Source organism: Trachemys scripta, chromosome 7 (genome assembly GCF_013100865.1).
Source record: "Trachemys scripta elegans isolate TJP31775 chromosome 7, CAS_Tse_1.0, whole genome shotgun sequence".
In the NCBI taxonomy this organism is placed as follows: domain Eukaryota; kingdom Metazoa; phylum Chordata; order Testudines; family Emydidae; genus Trachemys; species Trachemys scripta.
In genome coordinates, this window is record NC_048304.1 from 40,383,908 (window position 1) to 40,401,534 (window position 17,627).

A 17,627-nucleotide genomic window follows, 5' to 3' on the forward strand; every position below is an offset into this window, starting at 1 on the left:
CTGTAATTACAAATTATGTATTACAAAGACATAGATTTCAGGCCATCAACAAATGCCAATTTAACATCAGTTAAAAATTAGACAAGTTCATGGAAGATAGGTCCCTCAATGGCTATTAGCCAGGAAAGTCAGAGATACAACCCCGTGCTCTGGGTGTCCATAAGTCTCTAACTGACAGATGCTGGGAGTGGACAACAGGAGATGGATCACTCAATTGCTCTGTTCTGTTCTTCCCCTTTGAAGCATCTGGCATTGGCCACTGTCGGAATACTGGGCTAGACGGACCACTGGTCTGACCCAGTATGGCCATTCTTATGACATATTGTCATGAACACAGTACATGAGCCCCAAGTGTTAATTATTATCATCAGCCTCTTGAACAAATCCACTAAGTGACATAGACGAAGAGTGACTATTAATCTTCCTGGGTTATTCCTTGCAATGAAAAACAGTCCTTTTCTCCCCTATATCTCATGTCCCCAAAGACCCCATTCTAGAAGAAAAGCATTCACCATCAGTAAAACCTGAATTAGTGTAAGACCACGGGTAGAGGGCTGAAATAATAAATTAGCCAATTTTTTTCCTTCCAACAGTCACAGGTGTTAAATCCCAGAATGGAGTCTATTGTCTGGTCTAAATAGATTCTAATTACTCGCTTGTTTGTCTAGATTATCCGGATGATAGCATTTATCATGGAAGAACACTGAACAATATTGTCAGTTCCCAAATTGAAGTGGCTTTTTGTACCAGCATAACTTGAATCTGTACATTTCAGATTCAACAGAAATAAAATATTAAGTTTCCTAGTGAAGAGGACAAGGCTTGAAATTTGAGCTTAGAAACAGACTGACCAGTTTGGTTAACACCCATACTGACCTAAACCTTTCCCAATGCCTTGAACCTACACTTTTCTTAATATTCCAAAAAGCTAGATTAAGCAAATCCCACATTTTTACCAAGAAGATATGACAAGTTCCAGAATGACCCCTTACATCCCATCACCCTCCAGTTGGGGCTGTTCCATCTCCCCTTATCTCTTTTGGTCCCACTGCATGGCTCAACACCTTGGGCATGTCTCGGGTGAGCCCTGACTAAAGCTTAATGCAAATGTTTGGTGCTTTGGAATAATCAGTACAGCAAGCTACAGCTGAGACCTAAAGTGAACAAAAATATGTTTTGTTTATCTTACCAACGAAGAGAAGCGTAAAAATGAGAGTTAGCTGGTAGACAGCATGGCCCAGAATATTCTTCATCATGGTACGTGATATAAGAGGCTTGTTTCTGCCATATGGTCTCCTTAGCAGTAGAGACTCTGTAGGGGGTTCAGTGGCCAGAGCAAGAGAAGCAAAGGTGTCCATAATTAGATTGACCCACAGCATCTGCACAGCTTTCAGTGGAGAGTCCTTAGGAGACAAAATAAAATATAATGTGTTTCTTTGTTTTGGTTTGCTAAAATGATCATTGTCTCCACCATTTCTTCCCTTCACACTCAATGTCTTATTGTGCTATTGCGAGGCAGTAATATCAGAAAGGGTATGGAGCTTTTGCAAAGACGAACAATCAGATTTATCGCCAATCATTTCAGCCAGCAGCATTTGCATCCAGACACCTTATTTAGCATCACATTAATCCCATCTGAATAATTTGATTATACAATGTACCATAGCACTTTACCCCAAGGATTGTTTTTAAATTGTTTAGAAGTCAGGTTTGGGTGACTAAATATTAAAGACTATCAAAAAATATGTTTTCCAGGGTGGGGACAGAAAAAAACCTATATTAAAACAATTTAAAATATCAAGTTTAATGTGAATTTATATCTAAGTTATGTCTACAATTTGCTGTACTACACACATTGTGTTGCCTGAAATTGATCAAAATCTTGGAACAATTCAATGTGAGATTTTGATAAATTCAAATTTTATAGTTTATTTTATTTTTAAACACAGAAATAAACTACGTTATACAGCTCAGATGTGAACTGAATGTACTCAACATCCTATTAAAAGCAAGTAGGGAGAGAGAAGACTGATTCATCTACTAAATCACAGGAAGAGTCATTAGGAACTATGAAGCAGAATGTTCATGCTCTTCATCAAAAAAATATTCACAGGACACCCAAACATCAGCATTATTACCAAAGTGTTAATAGATTTTGGTAGGATCAGGTATTTATTTTCCAAACTAGATTAGCAACCACTAGAAGGAGCTATTTGCTCATTTAATCCAAGATGGAGACAGCCTAAGGTCACACCATATAGGGCTTTAGATCACATTACAAACAAACCAACCAACCAACAAAAAACCTAATACAGCTCTCAGGTGAAAAGTAAATGACAAAAAGAAATATATATTAAATTGCAGTTTGGCTAATGATCCGTTCTCAGTAACTGTACCTCACTGGACCAATTGTAATGACACGTAATTGTGTTTGCTTCTAAGAGCCATAGCAAGGAAGAAAGAGGTAGATTTTTTTTTCTTGGAACACACATGAATAATTCTAGTTCCTGTGCCTTTAGTGTGAATCTGAAATAGATAGCATTAGTGAAATCTATTTTCAGACTCAGAGAGAGAGGGGTACTTTATTCATATCAGGGATGGGTAAGAGAATTCTCAAAAATAATATGAGATAACACTCCAACATTTTATCATATAACAGGGATACGCAGGGGTTCTCAAACTGGGGGCCGGGACCCCACAGGGGGTTGGATGATTATTACATGCGGGGGTCGAGAGTTGTCAGCCTCCATCCCCAAAACCCACTTCACCTCCAGCATTTATAATGGTGTTAAATATTTTAAAATGTGTTTTTAATTTATAAGGGGGGTCGCACTCAGAGGCTTGCTGTGTGAAAGAAGTCACCAATACAAAAATTTGAGAACCATTGACTTACAGTGTGAAAGTTTGAAGATCACAGTATTGTTGTTATGCTCCATATATTTTTACCATAGTGCATAGGTGAGGCAAAGGAGTGTCAGAATAATTTACAGACCAAAATAAATACCATTAAAAACACTTGTTTGAAGCCTGCACTTTTCTTGAGAGATGTAAATGTTTTTTTAATGAAGCCTTCTCAAGCTTTTATATAAGTTTCAATACCAAGGAGCAATTGCTGTTAAGGACAGCACTTGGAGACAAACTGTAAATGTTTTGGTCTCTGTGTTTGCTTGAAATTACAGTCTTGATCTCACTGGGGACACAATACATTCATTTTCCTGCAAATAAATAAACGTGCATTTAAAAAATTCTTTTGTTGCAGACTGTATTTAAAAAACAATGTTGAGGTTTGGCCTACTCGAGGCGTGGGGGAGGCAATCTACTGCTTTGGCACAAGTTGGGCATGCTAGGGAGCAGAGAAAGATTAGCCAAGATTAGTCAAGATTCTTGACTTCCTGGCCATGGGCAGCATAAACTGGGCGTATCAGGAGGAGAAATCAGTTTAGCCAGCTGATATGCAGCTCCAGCAATAGGAAGTGCCTGTATTTGTAGGGATGGGAGGGGGGGGAGAGTTAAACAAAGGATAAGTAGGATTAACTAGGTCCCAGATTTTGTGGTTTTACCGATGTGGAATGGCCCAAAGCAGTGGTGACCTTATGCTAAGGTTTCACCATCATGGCTAACAGACTCCTAGTGCTGAGGTACCTAATATATATAAAAAGGGGGAAACATAATCAGGTTTTTACTGAAGAATTTGTCTCATCCTATTTTCACATTTTGTATGGTTAACAAGAGCACTGCACAAGCATTTTCTGTTTGGAGATAACTTTAGAAGCTGGATTGCTGCCTCAAGTGTTCATCCCCACATCAACGAAAATTACATCTGTACATTATTCATAATAAACAGTCATGTGGGCAATAGCCAAGGCCTCAGATATTCCTATAATATTATAGGCAGTTCCTCTCTTTGACCCATCTTCACACAAGTGTAATCAGATGTCATCAGCTTGGGCAGCAACACGTTCTCACCAGTTCACTGTGCCAATCACCCTGAGTTCCTAAAGTGCCTCTAATAATTACCAATTATCTGCAGTGCTGCACAGCTCAATCAAGTGTAAAACCTCGTTCTAAGCACAAGTCCAAACGTTAACACATGTTAGTTTGAGCAGCCAGTGTCATGAAATTTCCACTGCAACTCTACCTGGTTTCTGATTAGTTAGTGGAAACTAAAGAAAATGTCTATCAGACATGGAGTTTAGTCTTCCATTATAGTTTTTAGTCTTGTTCTGACTCTATGCAGCACTAGAACAGGTAAGTGGCATTCAAGCTTAATGTTCTTTTGGCAGTCTCTGGCCACTGACTAAATGGCCAAAGAATCCTTTGATCTCGTAGGTGAAGTTCAAAATAATACATCATCATGTAGCCTCCAATGATTGTTGGGAGGAAAGATGTTCACATTGCGATCCACCTGAGATCACCACTTACTTGTCAAGTTCTTTTCCATTTGACCTTGGAAAAATTCTGTTTTGATTTGCCTGAGGTGTATTTAAAGATTATTTGTATTTAAAGATTCCATTTGACCTTGGAAAAGGTTACTATTTGCCTAAAGGTAAAAGTCCCTCATATCAAATGATTTTACACTTTATCTTGGAAAACACTTAAAGTACAAATCACAAGAGGCTGGCAATAAACCACAAATCTATTGTGACACATACAGCCTCACAAATTTTAGAGCTTGTTATTTTTGAGTTAAGATGACAAGCTGTAAGGGGACAGAAAGGTGTTTTTATCCTTACCTTTTAATTCCCATTTGTCGCTCAGCACACACAAACACTTGCCTACATTAGCCACTGTCCCATTAAAGAGGCTTTTCTGCAAAACTTTTGAAACATTTTCTAGGTACAAACATTTTTGCTGCTAGTCCTATTAGATATAAGTTTAACAGAAGCTGCCCAGTCCGTTAAATTCTACTTGCATACTTCTTGATATTTACTTCCAACCTTCAGGTGATCAGTACAGTCTAATTCTATTTACTGTGCAGTATTATTAACCAAAAGCACAGAAGACTCCTAAATGGTTAGGATTTGTCAAATGCTGCTGTTTAGAATGCTAGAGTGTATCAACACTAAGGGCACGTCTTCACTACCCGCCGTATCGGCGGGTAGCAATCGGTCTATTGGGGATCGAATTATCGCATCTAGTGAAGACGCGATAAAATCGATCCCTGATCGCTCTGCCGTCGACTCCGGAAATCCACCGCGGCAAGAGGTGGCAGTGGAGTTGACGGCGGCGTGGCAGCGGTCGACTTGCCGCCATCCTCACAGCCAGGTAAGTCAACCTAAAATACGCAACTTCAGCTATGCTATTCACGTAGCTGAAGTTGCGTATCTTAGGTCGACTCCCCGCTGTAGTGTAGACCTAGCCTAAGTAACATGCAAAGTAATACCTTATAAATTTCTGAAGTAACTTTCATCCTCATTATTCAGGAGTTGAAGTGTATAGTGACAGCTGTACTTAAGATAGTGCATCATTTCTAAAGTGCTTTTTCAAGTACTTTTAATTTTTGCCAAATGTTTAGCCTTTTCAGCTAAGACTTTCAAGGGTAAGTCTCTGCCAAAATATGAATTCTGTTTTAAAATCCAAGTAAAACTCATTAATTTTTGAGTATTAACTGTTCAAAATATATTAAAAAAATATATTTTTTTAAAAAATGTAACCTTTTACAAACAACCACAAAGCCTCAACTATTTGAGGTAGAACTAGAATTTGGCACAGAGATGCACCTTAGCTTGGACATTTGCCTTATGTTGCTCCAGTAAAATTCTGTTTTGATTTGCCTGAGGTGTATTTAAAGATTATTTTGTGCATGAACAGATTTTTTTAACAATTAAAAAAAACAATGTCCCAGTGTTTTCTTGCCACTGTATTTGCCTAGGTAAATAAGTTGCATGAAATTTTGGGTCTTGGAAGGGATGTATGGAATTCCATGGGATAAATGAGAGTATGGAGTCCTGTCTCCAGGGCCGGGTCTAGGCACCAGCACTCCAAGCATGTGCTTGGGGTGGCACTTAACAAGGGGCGGCACTCCAGCTCCTTTCCCCCCCCCCGCACCTTGGGGTACAAAAAGCCGGGAGCTGGCCCTGAGTGGAGGCGAGCTACGGTGGTGGGGTGCGCGGGGAGGGCCACAGGAAATAACCCTTGGGGGGGGCAGAGGAACCGCTCTCTCTCCCCCCAGCTCACCTCCACTCCACTGCCACCTGCTCCCCCGAGCACAACGCCACTCCACTTCTGCCCCCTCCCTCCCTCCCAGGCTTGCCGCGCGAATCAGCTGTTTTGCGGCAAGCCTGGGAGGGAGAAGCGGAGCAGTGGCAGCGGAGAGGAGGTGAGCTGCGGTGGTGGGGGGTGTGGGAAAGGCCACATGAAGTAACCGGGGGGGGGGCAGAGGAACCCCCCCCCAGCTCACCTCTGCTCCATTGCCGCCTGCTCCCCCGAGCCCGCCATCGCTTGCCTGGGACGGGAGGGAGGGGTAGGAGGGCAAATGCGGCACGCCCAGGGGAGGAGGCAGGGCCAGGGGTTTGGGGAAGGGGTTGGAATGGGGCAGGGAAGGGGCGGGGCCGGGGGGCGTGGGACTTTTTTTGCTTGGGGTGGCAAAAAACTTGGAGCTGGCTCTGCCTGTCTCGTTCAGTGCACAACAGTTCATAGTGTTTCAGGCAGGGTTTCACAAGAATCTCTTGCTCACTGAGAAAGCTGTACACTGAATGAGCCAAGGCCTCTACACCTGGTGTCTGGAGAATGAGATGAGGACCTATGAGTCTGGACCTCATTAATTTACTGAAATCAGTAGCTTTAGTCTTAATTTACATCGGTTTAACAAAGTAGATCTGGATGCGCAGAAAGGATGGTGTGTAGTAAATTAGCCACGGTGCATCCAGATGCCAACCACACTTAAAGCGTAGGCTGGACAGTGCACAGTGAATGAGGCAAGGAATAAACAAACTTGAAAAGGGAGGTGTAATAGAGTGGCATGCCCTATATGGACCAGAGACCTCAAGACAGCTATCCCCATCCAATTAGTCTTGCCTGCCACTCTTGCGATGGGGTTTGGGGTTTAAGGTTTAATTACCAGAACTAGTGAGATACAGAGAATCTGATTCCTCCATAAAGAGCAACAGGAAGCTGCAGAGAGGGGAGCAAGGGAAGGAGAAAATCAGAGTGAAGTTAGAATGAGAGACTTCAGCAGAGGCCAAGGCAGGGAATGGCTGCTGGGAGTGAGTCTTCAGGGAAAACGCCCCAGGCAGAACCCTCCCCAGTGGGAAAAGATGAGGAGTACAGACCTGCTGGAGATTTGAGAACTTAAAATTGGGAAATATTTTGTTACGTTAATAAATCCAGCCCCCAGGAGGGGTGTGGCTGAGCCAATGAAGAGATTATTTTGGTAGCTTGATTGAAAAGAGGGGGGAATGCTTGTAATGATGGCAAGTGGTCTGGACCTCCATTTTACATCATCTGAAAGACTCTTGGCACTAGAGTTTTCTTTTCTGACTTAGCAAGGCATTTGTTTCGTATTCAAGAGAAGAATGCTATCTATTATGCATCATCTCCTGCAGCACCTCAATGCTCCTATAAGGTCTCATGTAATTGCTGTCCATGGCTACTATCCTGCAGTTGGATCTTTGTATCAATTTGTAGCCCCATTGACTTCACTGGGACTCCATGGGGATAAGAGTCTACTCCTGTGCAGTGCAGATGCAATTGCCGGATCAATGCTTATGGGTCATTTATTGGATCTAATAAGCCCTAAGCCATATGGCTGCAGGCTACATGCTGAATGATAGAAAATTAATTAATATGGGGATTCATCTTGTCTATGCCTTCTTTAAACAGAAATGCCAAAAGCCCTGAGTTAAATCAAAACCAAAATCTTTCATACTCAGACATCGACATTTGTAATCTTGTGTCGAAGTGCTGAATTGCAGGGAATTTTATGAGAGAGAAAAATAGTGCAAAAGAGACACCAGTGTCTAATTATCAGTTTTCTCATTCTAGATCTGATGAAATATTATGGAAAGTAACTTATTACCATAAACCCAAATGTTAACCTAAGAATACAATTATATTCTGTATGTACAGCAGGGACAAAATATCTGTGTAAAACAGAGTAAAATGTGTAGCAAATGTTTGCTGTATAGGCAAGCCCTTGTCAGGGTCACTGAAAGCTACGCTTGTGTTTTGAAAACAATGGTTTTTAGTTATCTTTATTTGTTAATAAGAATTTAGATATTTCAGTCAAATTAATATTTTAAGACTAGTGTAAAGTTTTAGTTGTATCTATAAATGTGCAACCTGGCTACTGTACTTAAGATTTTTCAATACGGTCCTACCTTTTGTATCAGAGCTATTTTTATAACAACCAGAGGGTACAGTATGTTCCCTAATGCAATTTTTGGTAATATTTCAGTTATAAGAGGCAAACACACATAATGCTCTTTCATAGAATAGAAACTTTGAGTCTGAAAGTCAACATAATAATGTAGCTTCAGGCAAGTTCCTTGTTGCATGAGATGGAAATAAAAGCTGCTTCAGATTGTCAGGAATCAGGAAGTTAAGTGTAAACATGGCCACATCTCAAATCAACTGCAGTATATTTGCAACAATTTCTAATCTATGTTTTTAATTTCTCTCTCTTGGGGTTTGCTATTTTATTGTAGAACTAAACAATTTCATATAGATTTATTTTGATAAAAATGTATTAACCTTGGGAGATGAGTTTATTTTTAACAGAATGGTTGCAAATTCAAAAGTATATAACTGTGGGAAATGAGTATGAAGGAGCAGGGAAGATTTTAGTGACAGATCACTTGGGCAAAACTGTTCTTCATTATGTATTTTTAGGGCCTGGTTCAATTCCTGTTGGAAGCCAAGGAAAACTCTCCAAATGTCTTCAATGGAAGTCGAACAGAGTTCTTGGACTGGTAGGGGGGAAAAAACAATCACAGAGCATGCTCTGTGCACAATTTTCAAACATTAGTCATTTGTTTATTTGAAAAAAAATCTATTTTCAAACACGACAAATTAACTACCCACACAATTATGTTTGAGGCATCCGAGCACAAAAAGGAACAACATTATTTAAGAAGTGGGTTACATTTTCTTTCAAGCTCACAAAGTAATTGAAAATTGCTGGAGACCAAGCATGAGAAATTTAATCCTACAAGAACTGTTTTGGGGAAGGAGGGGAAGTAATGACCGAATGACTGAAAACAGGGATTTAAAAGGAAATGGCCACCTCAACTTCAACCACAGCATCAGCAACATGATGCTATAATCATTTGTTTTCTATAATGTTTGTATTTTCCTCTTCTCTTTAGGTACCAGCCATTATCCCTTAATGCTAAATAATCTCTCAATATGCTTTGAAATATTCCTGAAGGGAAAAGGCTGTCACCTAATCTCTGCCTCCTCCCCATCCACAATATTTCCCTTCATCCTACCTGTCCATAGGCTCAATTGTGCCTATAAGGCATACCCAAAGTAGGGATTAATACGGCGGTACACGAGCATTTAGCAGGAGAGCAAGGAGACTGTTGCTACTTTGCTTCCCTTTGACAGGATACAACAGGCATTTCACCTAAGGTAATTTCCACTGGCTTCTTTAAAGTCATTCCTGCTTCCTCTGGTGAATGGCCCTATGATCACACTGTCCTTGTGCCCAGAGGAGCCAAATGAACACAGTTGTGTCCAGTCCCTGTGAAGGTGCTCACCAGGGCCAGTGGGGACGACTTGAGACCTTTCCACACCTTGCCAAGTACAACTGAGACCCGAGAATTCAGAAGAATAAGTTGAAAGGAGCTTAACCTCTCAGCTTAATGGAGAGACCAGGTCTCAAGTTTCACATAACGATTCCATGACTGCAATGTAAGCGTACTCCTGAATGACTTATTCATTGCTTTGCTCATAGGTGTGTGTGTCAGAGATGGAATTTACCTGTAGTGACAGACACGTACATTTGTGTAATGGACAGTAAGGGGAGCTGTGACGTTCTCACAGGTGTGCATTTCTTCTATCAAGCTTAGGTGTTTGTAACAGGACCCCTCTCCAGTATATGCCGCTCTTGAGCATTGTTATTTTAGGGATGTGGTGTAAAGGCTGCAGCAATGTCCTTTGCTTTTTAATATTGGAGGAAGAAAACCCGCATGCTCCACTAGTTATACACACTCCCCTGCCCCTTGCTGAACAAAATGAGACAATCAAAAGGAGGTATGCTTATGAAAAAGTGGTGATGTTGAAGTGAAGCAGCATTCACTTTAGTTTGGCTTTTTTGTGTGTGTTTGGTGAGATAGGTACATACTGTGACACAGTTCCTCCTCTATCTTGGTGGGTCCTGCGCTTATTGGCGGATTTTCTTGCCTCAGAGATTCACCATGTGTGTTGGGGAACAGCCCAGAGACCTTCCCCTCTGGAAGGGCCCACAGTCCAGGTCAAATGGGAGGTTTGGGGGGGAACCTGGGCCCGCCCTCTACTCCGGGTTCCAGCCCAGGGCCCTGTGGACTGCAGCTGTCTAGAGTGCCTCCTGTAACAGCTGCATGACAGCTACAACTCCCTGGGTTACTTCCCCATGGCCTCCTCCAAACACCTTCCTTATTCTCGCCACAGGACCTTCCTCCTGGTGTCTGATAACGCTTGTGCTCCTCAGTCCTCCAGCAGCACACCCTCTCACTCTCAGCTCCTTGCGCCTCTTGCTCCCGGCTCCTCACACACTCTCCACAAACTGAAGTGAGCTCCTTTTAAAACCCAGGTGCCCTGATTAGCCTGCCTTAATTGATTCTAGCAGCTTCTTCTTAATTGGCTCCAGGTGTCCTAATTAGCCTGCCTGCCATAACTGGTTCTAGCAGGTTCCTGATTACGCTAGTGCAGCCTCTTCTCTGGTCACTCAGGGAACAGAAAAATACTCATCCAGTGACCAGTATATTTGTCCTCTACCAGACTCCTATACCCCACTGCTCTGGGTCTGTCACAATACGTAGCCTTGCATGTTAGTTGTGGCTAGGGCTGCATCTTAGGGTACATCTACGTGGCAAAAAAACCAGAACCCGCAGCATGGTCAACTGACTCGTTCCCAGTTGGGCTGGAGCCCAGGCTTTGAAACCTGATTTATGCTTAGAGATCTTCCAAACACAGACATTAACACACCTATGAATATGTAGCTCTTTGTTGTGAGGAGAAGGAGGAGGAGGAGAGGCACAGAAAACAAACATTTAAAACACATCAGATGTCTTGGTCCTTTTAAAGGGTGAGTAGAAAAGTTAGGCAGGGTATCTGAGCAAGTGACAAGTACTTTGCTGAATAGGGTGACCAGATGTCCCGATGTCATAAGGACAGTCCCAATATTTGGGGTTTTGTCTTATATAGTCACCTCTTAACCCTCACCCCCATCCCGATTTTTCACACTTGCTGTCTGGTCACCCTATTGCTGAATAGCACAAAGCTGTTGATTTTTGCTCCATTTCTCCCAACGGATAAGGTTCAACAAGGTTGCTAAAATAAGATGTAAATGAGGATAGTGATATTAGCAATTAGAACGGATTATTCTGGGGAAAAAATTAGTCAGAAAGACATTTCTGTGTCTGATTTTTTTTTTTGTTTTTAGTTATTTGAATCAGAAAATACAAAGCACCAAAATGTTTCCTTTATTTTTAGTTGAAAGTTTCCCTGTCTGGATTACTTCTAAATGACAGTGCTGCCATCTTGAATGTACCAGCAATTGCAGTCCAATCAAAAGTAATACTTCTGGGAATATCTGTATGACTGATAAAATGCATGATTCCAGATGTAACTCTGACATGTAACTAATGATTCCCAAACTTATTACCCAGAAAAAAATGCATGCTAACAATAATGTAGGAATTAAGAATACAATGGTGACCAGTTGAAAGCATCTGTTGAAATTGAGTATTTAGCTCTTTGGATTATCAAGCAGTCCAGTATCCCTGCTTCATGTCATCTCTGCAACTCAGCTTACCTGTGTAATACATGCCCCAGTGAAAGCCACAATCACAGCCACAACGTTAACAGTAAGTTGGAACTGTAGGAACTTGGAGATGCTATCATAGACGTTACGGCCCCACATTACAGCCTTCACAATGCTACTGAAATTATCATCCGTCAAGATAATATCTGAGGCTTCCTTTGCAACATCAGTACCTGCAATACCCTGGAAAAAATGTGCAGAAAATTATGATAAAAATTAGTTAAGGGAAAGAAAAAGCAGTAGTTAAAAAATAGATCTTTGGACATCCCTTCCCACTGCACATTTATGCTTTGACCACAGAATGCAATAATAATATTTGGTGAGTACATGCTGTGTCTTGGACATGTTGGATAATAGGTTTGGAGGTGTATGCCAATAGAGAGCAAGGGAACACCTTGTGATCAGCTATTTGAGTATTTTATGATAGCAACTGATGCTGAATAAGGACGCGAACATCCATGTGTCACTGGAGTTCTGATGGTTTTTTTTTTAAATATGCATATATAGAATTGCCAGTACAAACTGGAATTGCACAGCTCAAATTGAATTCAGCATCTATTATGCCCTCAATTTCTTGTTTTCAGATGCTGTTGCAGTAGTGCCACAAAATGTTTGGGACTAGTAAATCGTATTTGGGGGTGGATTTTTACCAAGTCAAAATAATGTCCCATTAAATTGGAGTGTTCTTCCTGCTCCACCTTGCTATCAGGCAGAACATTGAATGCACTTTCCTCTGCTGGCATCCACATTCTGCATATTTTCAATATTTATTTTGAGAAGATTCTTCCAAAAATCAGCCAAGTAAAACTCCTCTGTTTATCACAATGTGTAATAGTGGATTCTGAAACTGCATTAAAACTGCTGACGTACTGATTACAGCCATTTCCAGAAAACGGAAACTTTTCCACATGCTTCTCGCTTCACTAAATGAACCATCACTGGACCATTTCACTTCATGTGTTATATAAACTGGAAAACTCCCTTTAAGCAAATCTATGATGCAAATAAAGTGACAATTGTCTATGTTCAGGGTCATACCATTGCAAAGCCAACATCGGCTTTTTTAAGTGCCGGTCCATCATTGGTTCCATCACCAGTTACTGCAACAACCTGCCTCTGCTCCACCTGCGTGCTGTCAATAATACCTGCAAAATATATCGACAATACATAGAATATTCACCTTCAGAATAAGAGGCTCCATTCTGAAGCAAAATGTCTGGCTGACATGTCATAGGCCCCCACGGAGAATACAGTTTTAGTTCACAGGGAAAACAACGTAGTAAGCCGTGTAAGTGATTACTGCCATCATTACGGGGACTGATCCGGCACCCAATAAAGTCATTGGCAAACTCTCATAAGTTTCAATAGGAACAGGATCAGCCCATTATGTGCTTCCTTGTGAAAGATGAAGCTTTCTATTATTTGAAATCTGGTTTCCCAATAGAATCCATTGAGGCTCCAATCCACTGAGGCCCCATTAACTGTAATGGGACTTGAGTATGTGTTTAAGTGCCTGGCTGAACGAGGACAAACTTAAGCAACAACTTAAGACAGACATACGTGCTTTCCTAAATCCAAGCCTTCATTAGCACATCTGTTTTTTTGGGATGTCTCCAGGGAAGTTTAGCCTACATACCTGAAGGCCATGGGGGCAGGGGACTGGACTCGATGACCTCTCAAGGTCCCTTCCAGTCCTAGAATCTATGAAAAACAGCAGTGATGACTGCTATTTTCTGGAGCTATATTAGGATTTTCCTGAGACATATTCAGCTTTGCCAAGTACCAAAGTGACGAATAAAGCAATATCAACTAAATAAAAAAATTCTGAAGTAATATATTTTAGTATACTAGAAGTACAAGTAATAATAATGGTTCGTATTTCTCTAGTTACTTCCTTCCAAGGACCTTAAAATGTTTTAGAACATGAATGAATTCAGTCTCATCTCACCCTGATGAAATAGGAAAGTATTTTCCACACTCTACAGATGGGGAGACTGAGGGAGTTATATTAAATTACTTGCCGGAGGTCACACAAGAAACACTATACTTTAGTCATAAGATCATCATTACACTAAGTTTCATTTCCAAATTTAATTTGGAGTATATGATTAGTTTTGTTTATTGCCTTTGATACACATGCTGAAAAAAATGCTATAATTAAGGCCTGTATTGCTATTTAAGCAAAGTCACAGAGTTAAATCTCTTAGATTATAGGATCTAATAATTACCAGTTAACTGAACCACATGTGTGTATGCTATGTTTATTGTATATAAAGCAAACTTTTCAAATTTTGTTATTTTGAACATCAAGATCTTTCTGTAATACAGAACAATATGCTATATCTTTAATATTAAAGGTGATACTAATTCACAAATAAGGCTTATTATTGCTATTAATCACAGACAGCTGCAGCGGCACCAGAGCCAGCAAACAGAGCTGTAAACAGGGGAGTCTGAGTGGGAGTTCTGTTGGAGGGGAGTTTGGGGGGGGGAAGACTAGGAGAACCAGGCAGAGGAAAACACAGGCTAGTGAAGGGAGTGTGTGGTGTTCTGGCAGTGTTGTGGTGCTCGTTGGGGGTTTCTTTTGCTGTGGATGGTGGTGGTTTGGTTTGTGTTTCCCAGACTAACAGGACTTAGGTGGGAAGGCTATGACAGATACAGAGGCAGCAGTGGTAGTGACCCAAGCAGTGGAAGACACAATGAAGATGACTGGGTGTGCAAGCTGCGGCATGTACATGATCCTGGAGGGGGTACCTGAAAAGAGTTTTGTCTGCATGAAGTGCCGGCTGATAGAGCTGACGGAAGAAAAGATCCGAGAATTGGAGATGCAGGTGAAAACTCTGGTTGAGTTTAGAAGGGGGTTCGAAAAGATGATGGAGCAAAGACATGAAGAGGCTGAAGGGAAAAGCTCAGACTTGCAGATGGAAGCAGGACCAAAGAACTCTGAGGGGAGACTGCTGGGTGAGGAAAGTGGACAGTGGAAGCATGTGACTAAGAGAACAAGGCAGAGGAAAAGACCGGCTAGTGAAGGAGAAATAGAGCTAAGGAACAGGTTTGCGGAGTTGGAAAATGAAGACGGGGCACAGCAGGCAGTCACTGAAGGTGGGAGGGCAAGGAAGAAGAGAAGAGCAGCTAGTTCTATAGGAAAAGGGGAAGAGTCAATGGAGAGAACACCAAATATGAGCCCCAGGAGGATACAGGATGGGTTGCAGAGGATTGCAGGGGTGAATAGGAATTGAAAGGACTTGCAGCCAGAGGGAACAGGGGATAGACCAGAGAATCGCACCATCACCAGGTAAAGGCAGGTCTACATGATTGGGGACTCCTTAATAAAACGAATAGACAGGCCTGTAACCAGAGCTGATCCAGAGAACAGAAGGATGTGCTGTCTGCCGGGTGCTAAAATATGGAATGTGGACCTGAGGCTAAAGAGGATCCTAACAGGAGCGGGAAAGAATCCACTGATTGTCCTTCATGTGGGAACAAATGATACGGCTAGATTCTCGCTGGAACGTATCAAGGGAGACTATGCCAGGCTGGGAAAGACGCTTAAGGAAATCAAGGCTCAGGTGATCTTCAGTGGGATTCTGCCCATTTCTAGAGCAGGGCAACAAAGGTGTGACAAGATTATGATGATCAACAAATGGCTCAGGCAGTGGTGCTATAAGGAGGGCTTTGGGATGTATGGCCACTGGGAGGCATTCATGGACAGAGGACTGTTCTCTCGGGATGGACTTCACCTGAGTAGGGAGGGAAATAGACTTTTAGGATAGAGGCTGGCACAACTGATTAAGAGAGCTTTAAACTAGGAATTTGGGGGACATGTCCAGGTAATCTCCACGCCAGATTTTAACATTATGAGGGAAGAAAACGAGATAAGAAAGGATACAGCTGTGGGTAGGAGAATGCACATAAGGAGGAAGGGTAGTGTAGATACCAGTCTAATATGTGATACTGGTGGTAAAATGTCAGTGCCTAATCGGGTAAAGAATGTGAGCGAAACCAAACAGCAAAAATTAAGATGTTTGTACACCAATGCGAGCCTCGGTAACAAAATTGAGAAGCTAGAGTTATTGGTGCAGGAAGTAAAACCAGATATTATAAGGATAACAGAAACAAGGTGGAATAGTAGTCATGACTGGAGTACAGGTACTGAAGGGTATGTGCTGTTTAGGAAAGACAGAAATAAAGGCAGAGGTGGTGGAGTAGCATTGTATATCAATGATGAGGTGGACTGTAAAGAAACCAGAAGGGATGGAATGGATAAGACTGAGTCTGTCTGGGCAAAAATCACATTGGGGAAGAAATCTTAGAGCTTCCCCTGGGATAGTGGTTGGGGTGTGCTATAGACCACCAGGATCTGATTTGGATATGGATAGAGAGCTCTTTAATGTTTTTAATGAAGTAAATACTAATGAGAATTGTGTGATCATGGGAGACTAACTTCTCAGCTATAGACTGGAGGATATATACTAATAATAATAATAGGGCTCAGATTTTCCTGGATGTGATAGCTGATGGATTCCTTCACCAAGTAGTTGCTGAACCGAGAAGAGGAGATGCCATTTCAGATTTGGTTTTGGTGAGTAGTGAAGACCTCATAGAAGAAATGATTGTAGGGGACAACCTTGGTTCAAGCAATCATGAGTTAATTCACTTCAAACTAAATGGAAGGATAAACAAAAATAGATCTGTGACTAGGATTTTTGATTTCAAAAGGGCTAACTTAAAACAATTAAGGAAATTAGTTAGAGAAGTGGATTGGACTGAAGAACTTGTGGATCTAAAGGTGGAGGAGGCTTGGAATTACTTCAAGTCAAAGCTGCAGAAACTATCATAAGCCTGCATCCCAAGAAAGGGGAGAAAATTCATAGGCGGGAGTTGTAGACCAAGCTGGATGAGCAAGCATCTCAGAGAGGTGATTAAGAAAAAGCAGAAAGCCTACAAGGAGTGGAAGATGGGAGTGATTAGCAAGAAAAGCTACCTTATTGAGGTCAGAACATGTAGGGGAAAAGTGAGAAAGGCCAAAAGCCATGTAGAGTTGGACCTTGCATAGGGAATTAAAACCAATAGTAAAAGGTTCTATAGCCATATAAATAAGAAGAAAACAAAGAAAGAAGAAGTGGGACTGCTAAACACTGAGGATGGAGTGGAGGTTAAGGATAATTTAGGCATGGCCCAATATCTAAACCAGGGGTCGGCAACCTACGGCACAAGTGCCAAACACGGCACGTGAGCCGATTTTGAGTGGCACGCAGCTCCCTGCCGCGGTCCCGGCCCCCAGCCCCACCACCCACTGCTCTCCCCTGCAGGGGCAGGAGGCAGAAGCTTGGTTCTGCAGCAGCCAAGCTTCCCCTCTCCCCTGCTTCTTCCCCGAGCATGGTGCTTTCCTGCCCTCCTCCTCTCCGTCCCTGTGCCAGTCAGCTGATGGCCCTAGCGAGGGGGAGGGGGAAGAGTGGTAGCGTGCACACAGCTCCGTAGAGAATGCAGAGAGAGGTAGGGATGGAGCCTGGGGGAAGGGGGTGGAACAGGGCATATCCCTTCCAGCCCCCTGCCCTGAGCTACTCAGGGCAGGGAGCTGGGAGCACCCCCACAAGCCAAGCACCCCAGCCTTCTGCCCTGCATCCCCCACACACCCCAGCCCTCTGCCCTGAACCCCCCC

General features: G+C 42.1%; 1 protein-coding gene across 8 annotated transcripts in view; it reads right to left on the reverse strand.

Moving 5' to 3' along the window:
* Window positions 1-17,627, reverse strand: part of ATP2B2 (ATPase plasma membrane Ca2+ transporting 2) — a 541,726-nt gene that overhangs the window by 38,023 nt on the left and 486,076 nt on the right. For all 8 annotated transcript variants that reach the window (XM_034775811.1, XM_034775816.1, XM_034775812.1 and 5 more), the window contains 3 exons: window positions 13,004-13,110; window positions 11,957-12,148; window positions 1,190-1,403 (listed from right to left, as the gene is read on the reverse strand). In XM_034775811.1, the coding sequence (XP_034631702.1) occupies window positions 1,190-1,403; window positions 11,957-12,148; window positions 13,004-13,110 (513 nt within the window). The remainder of the gene's footprint in view (window positions 1-1,189; window positions 1,404-11,956; window positions 12,149-13,003; window positions 13,111-17,627) is intronic.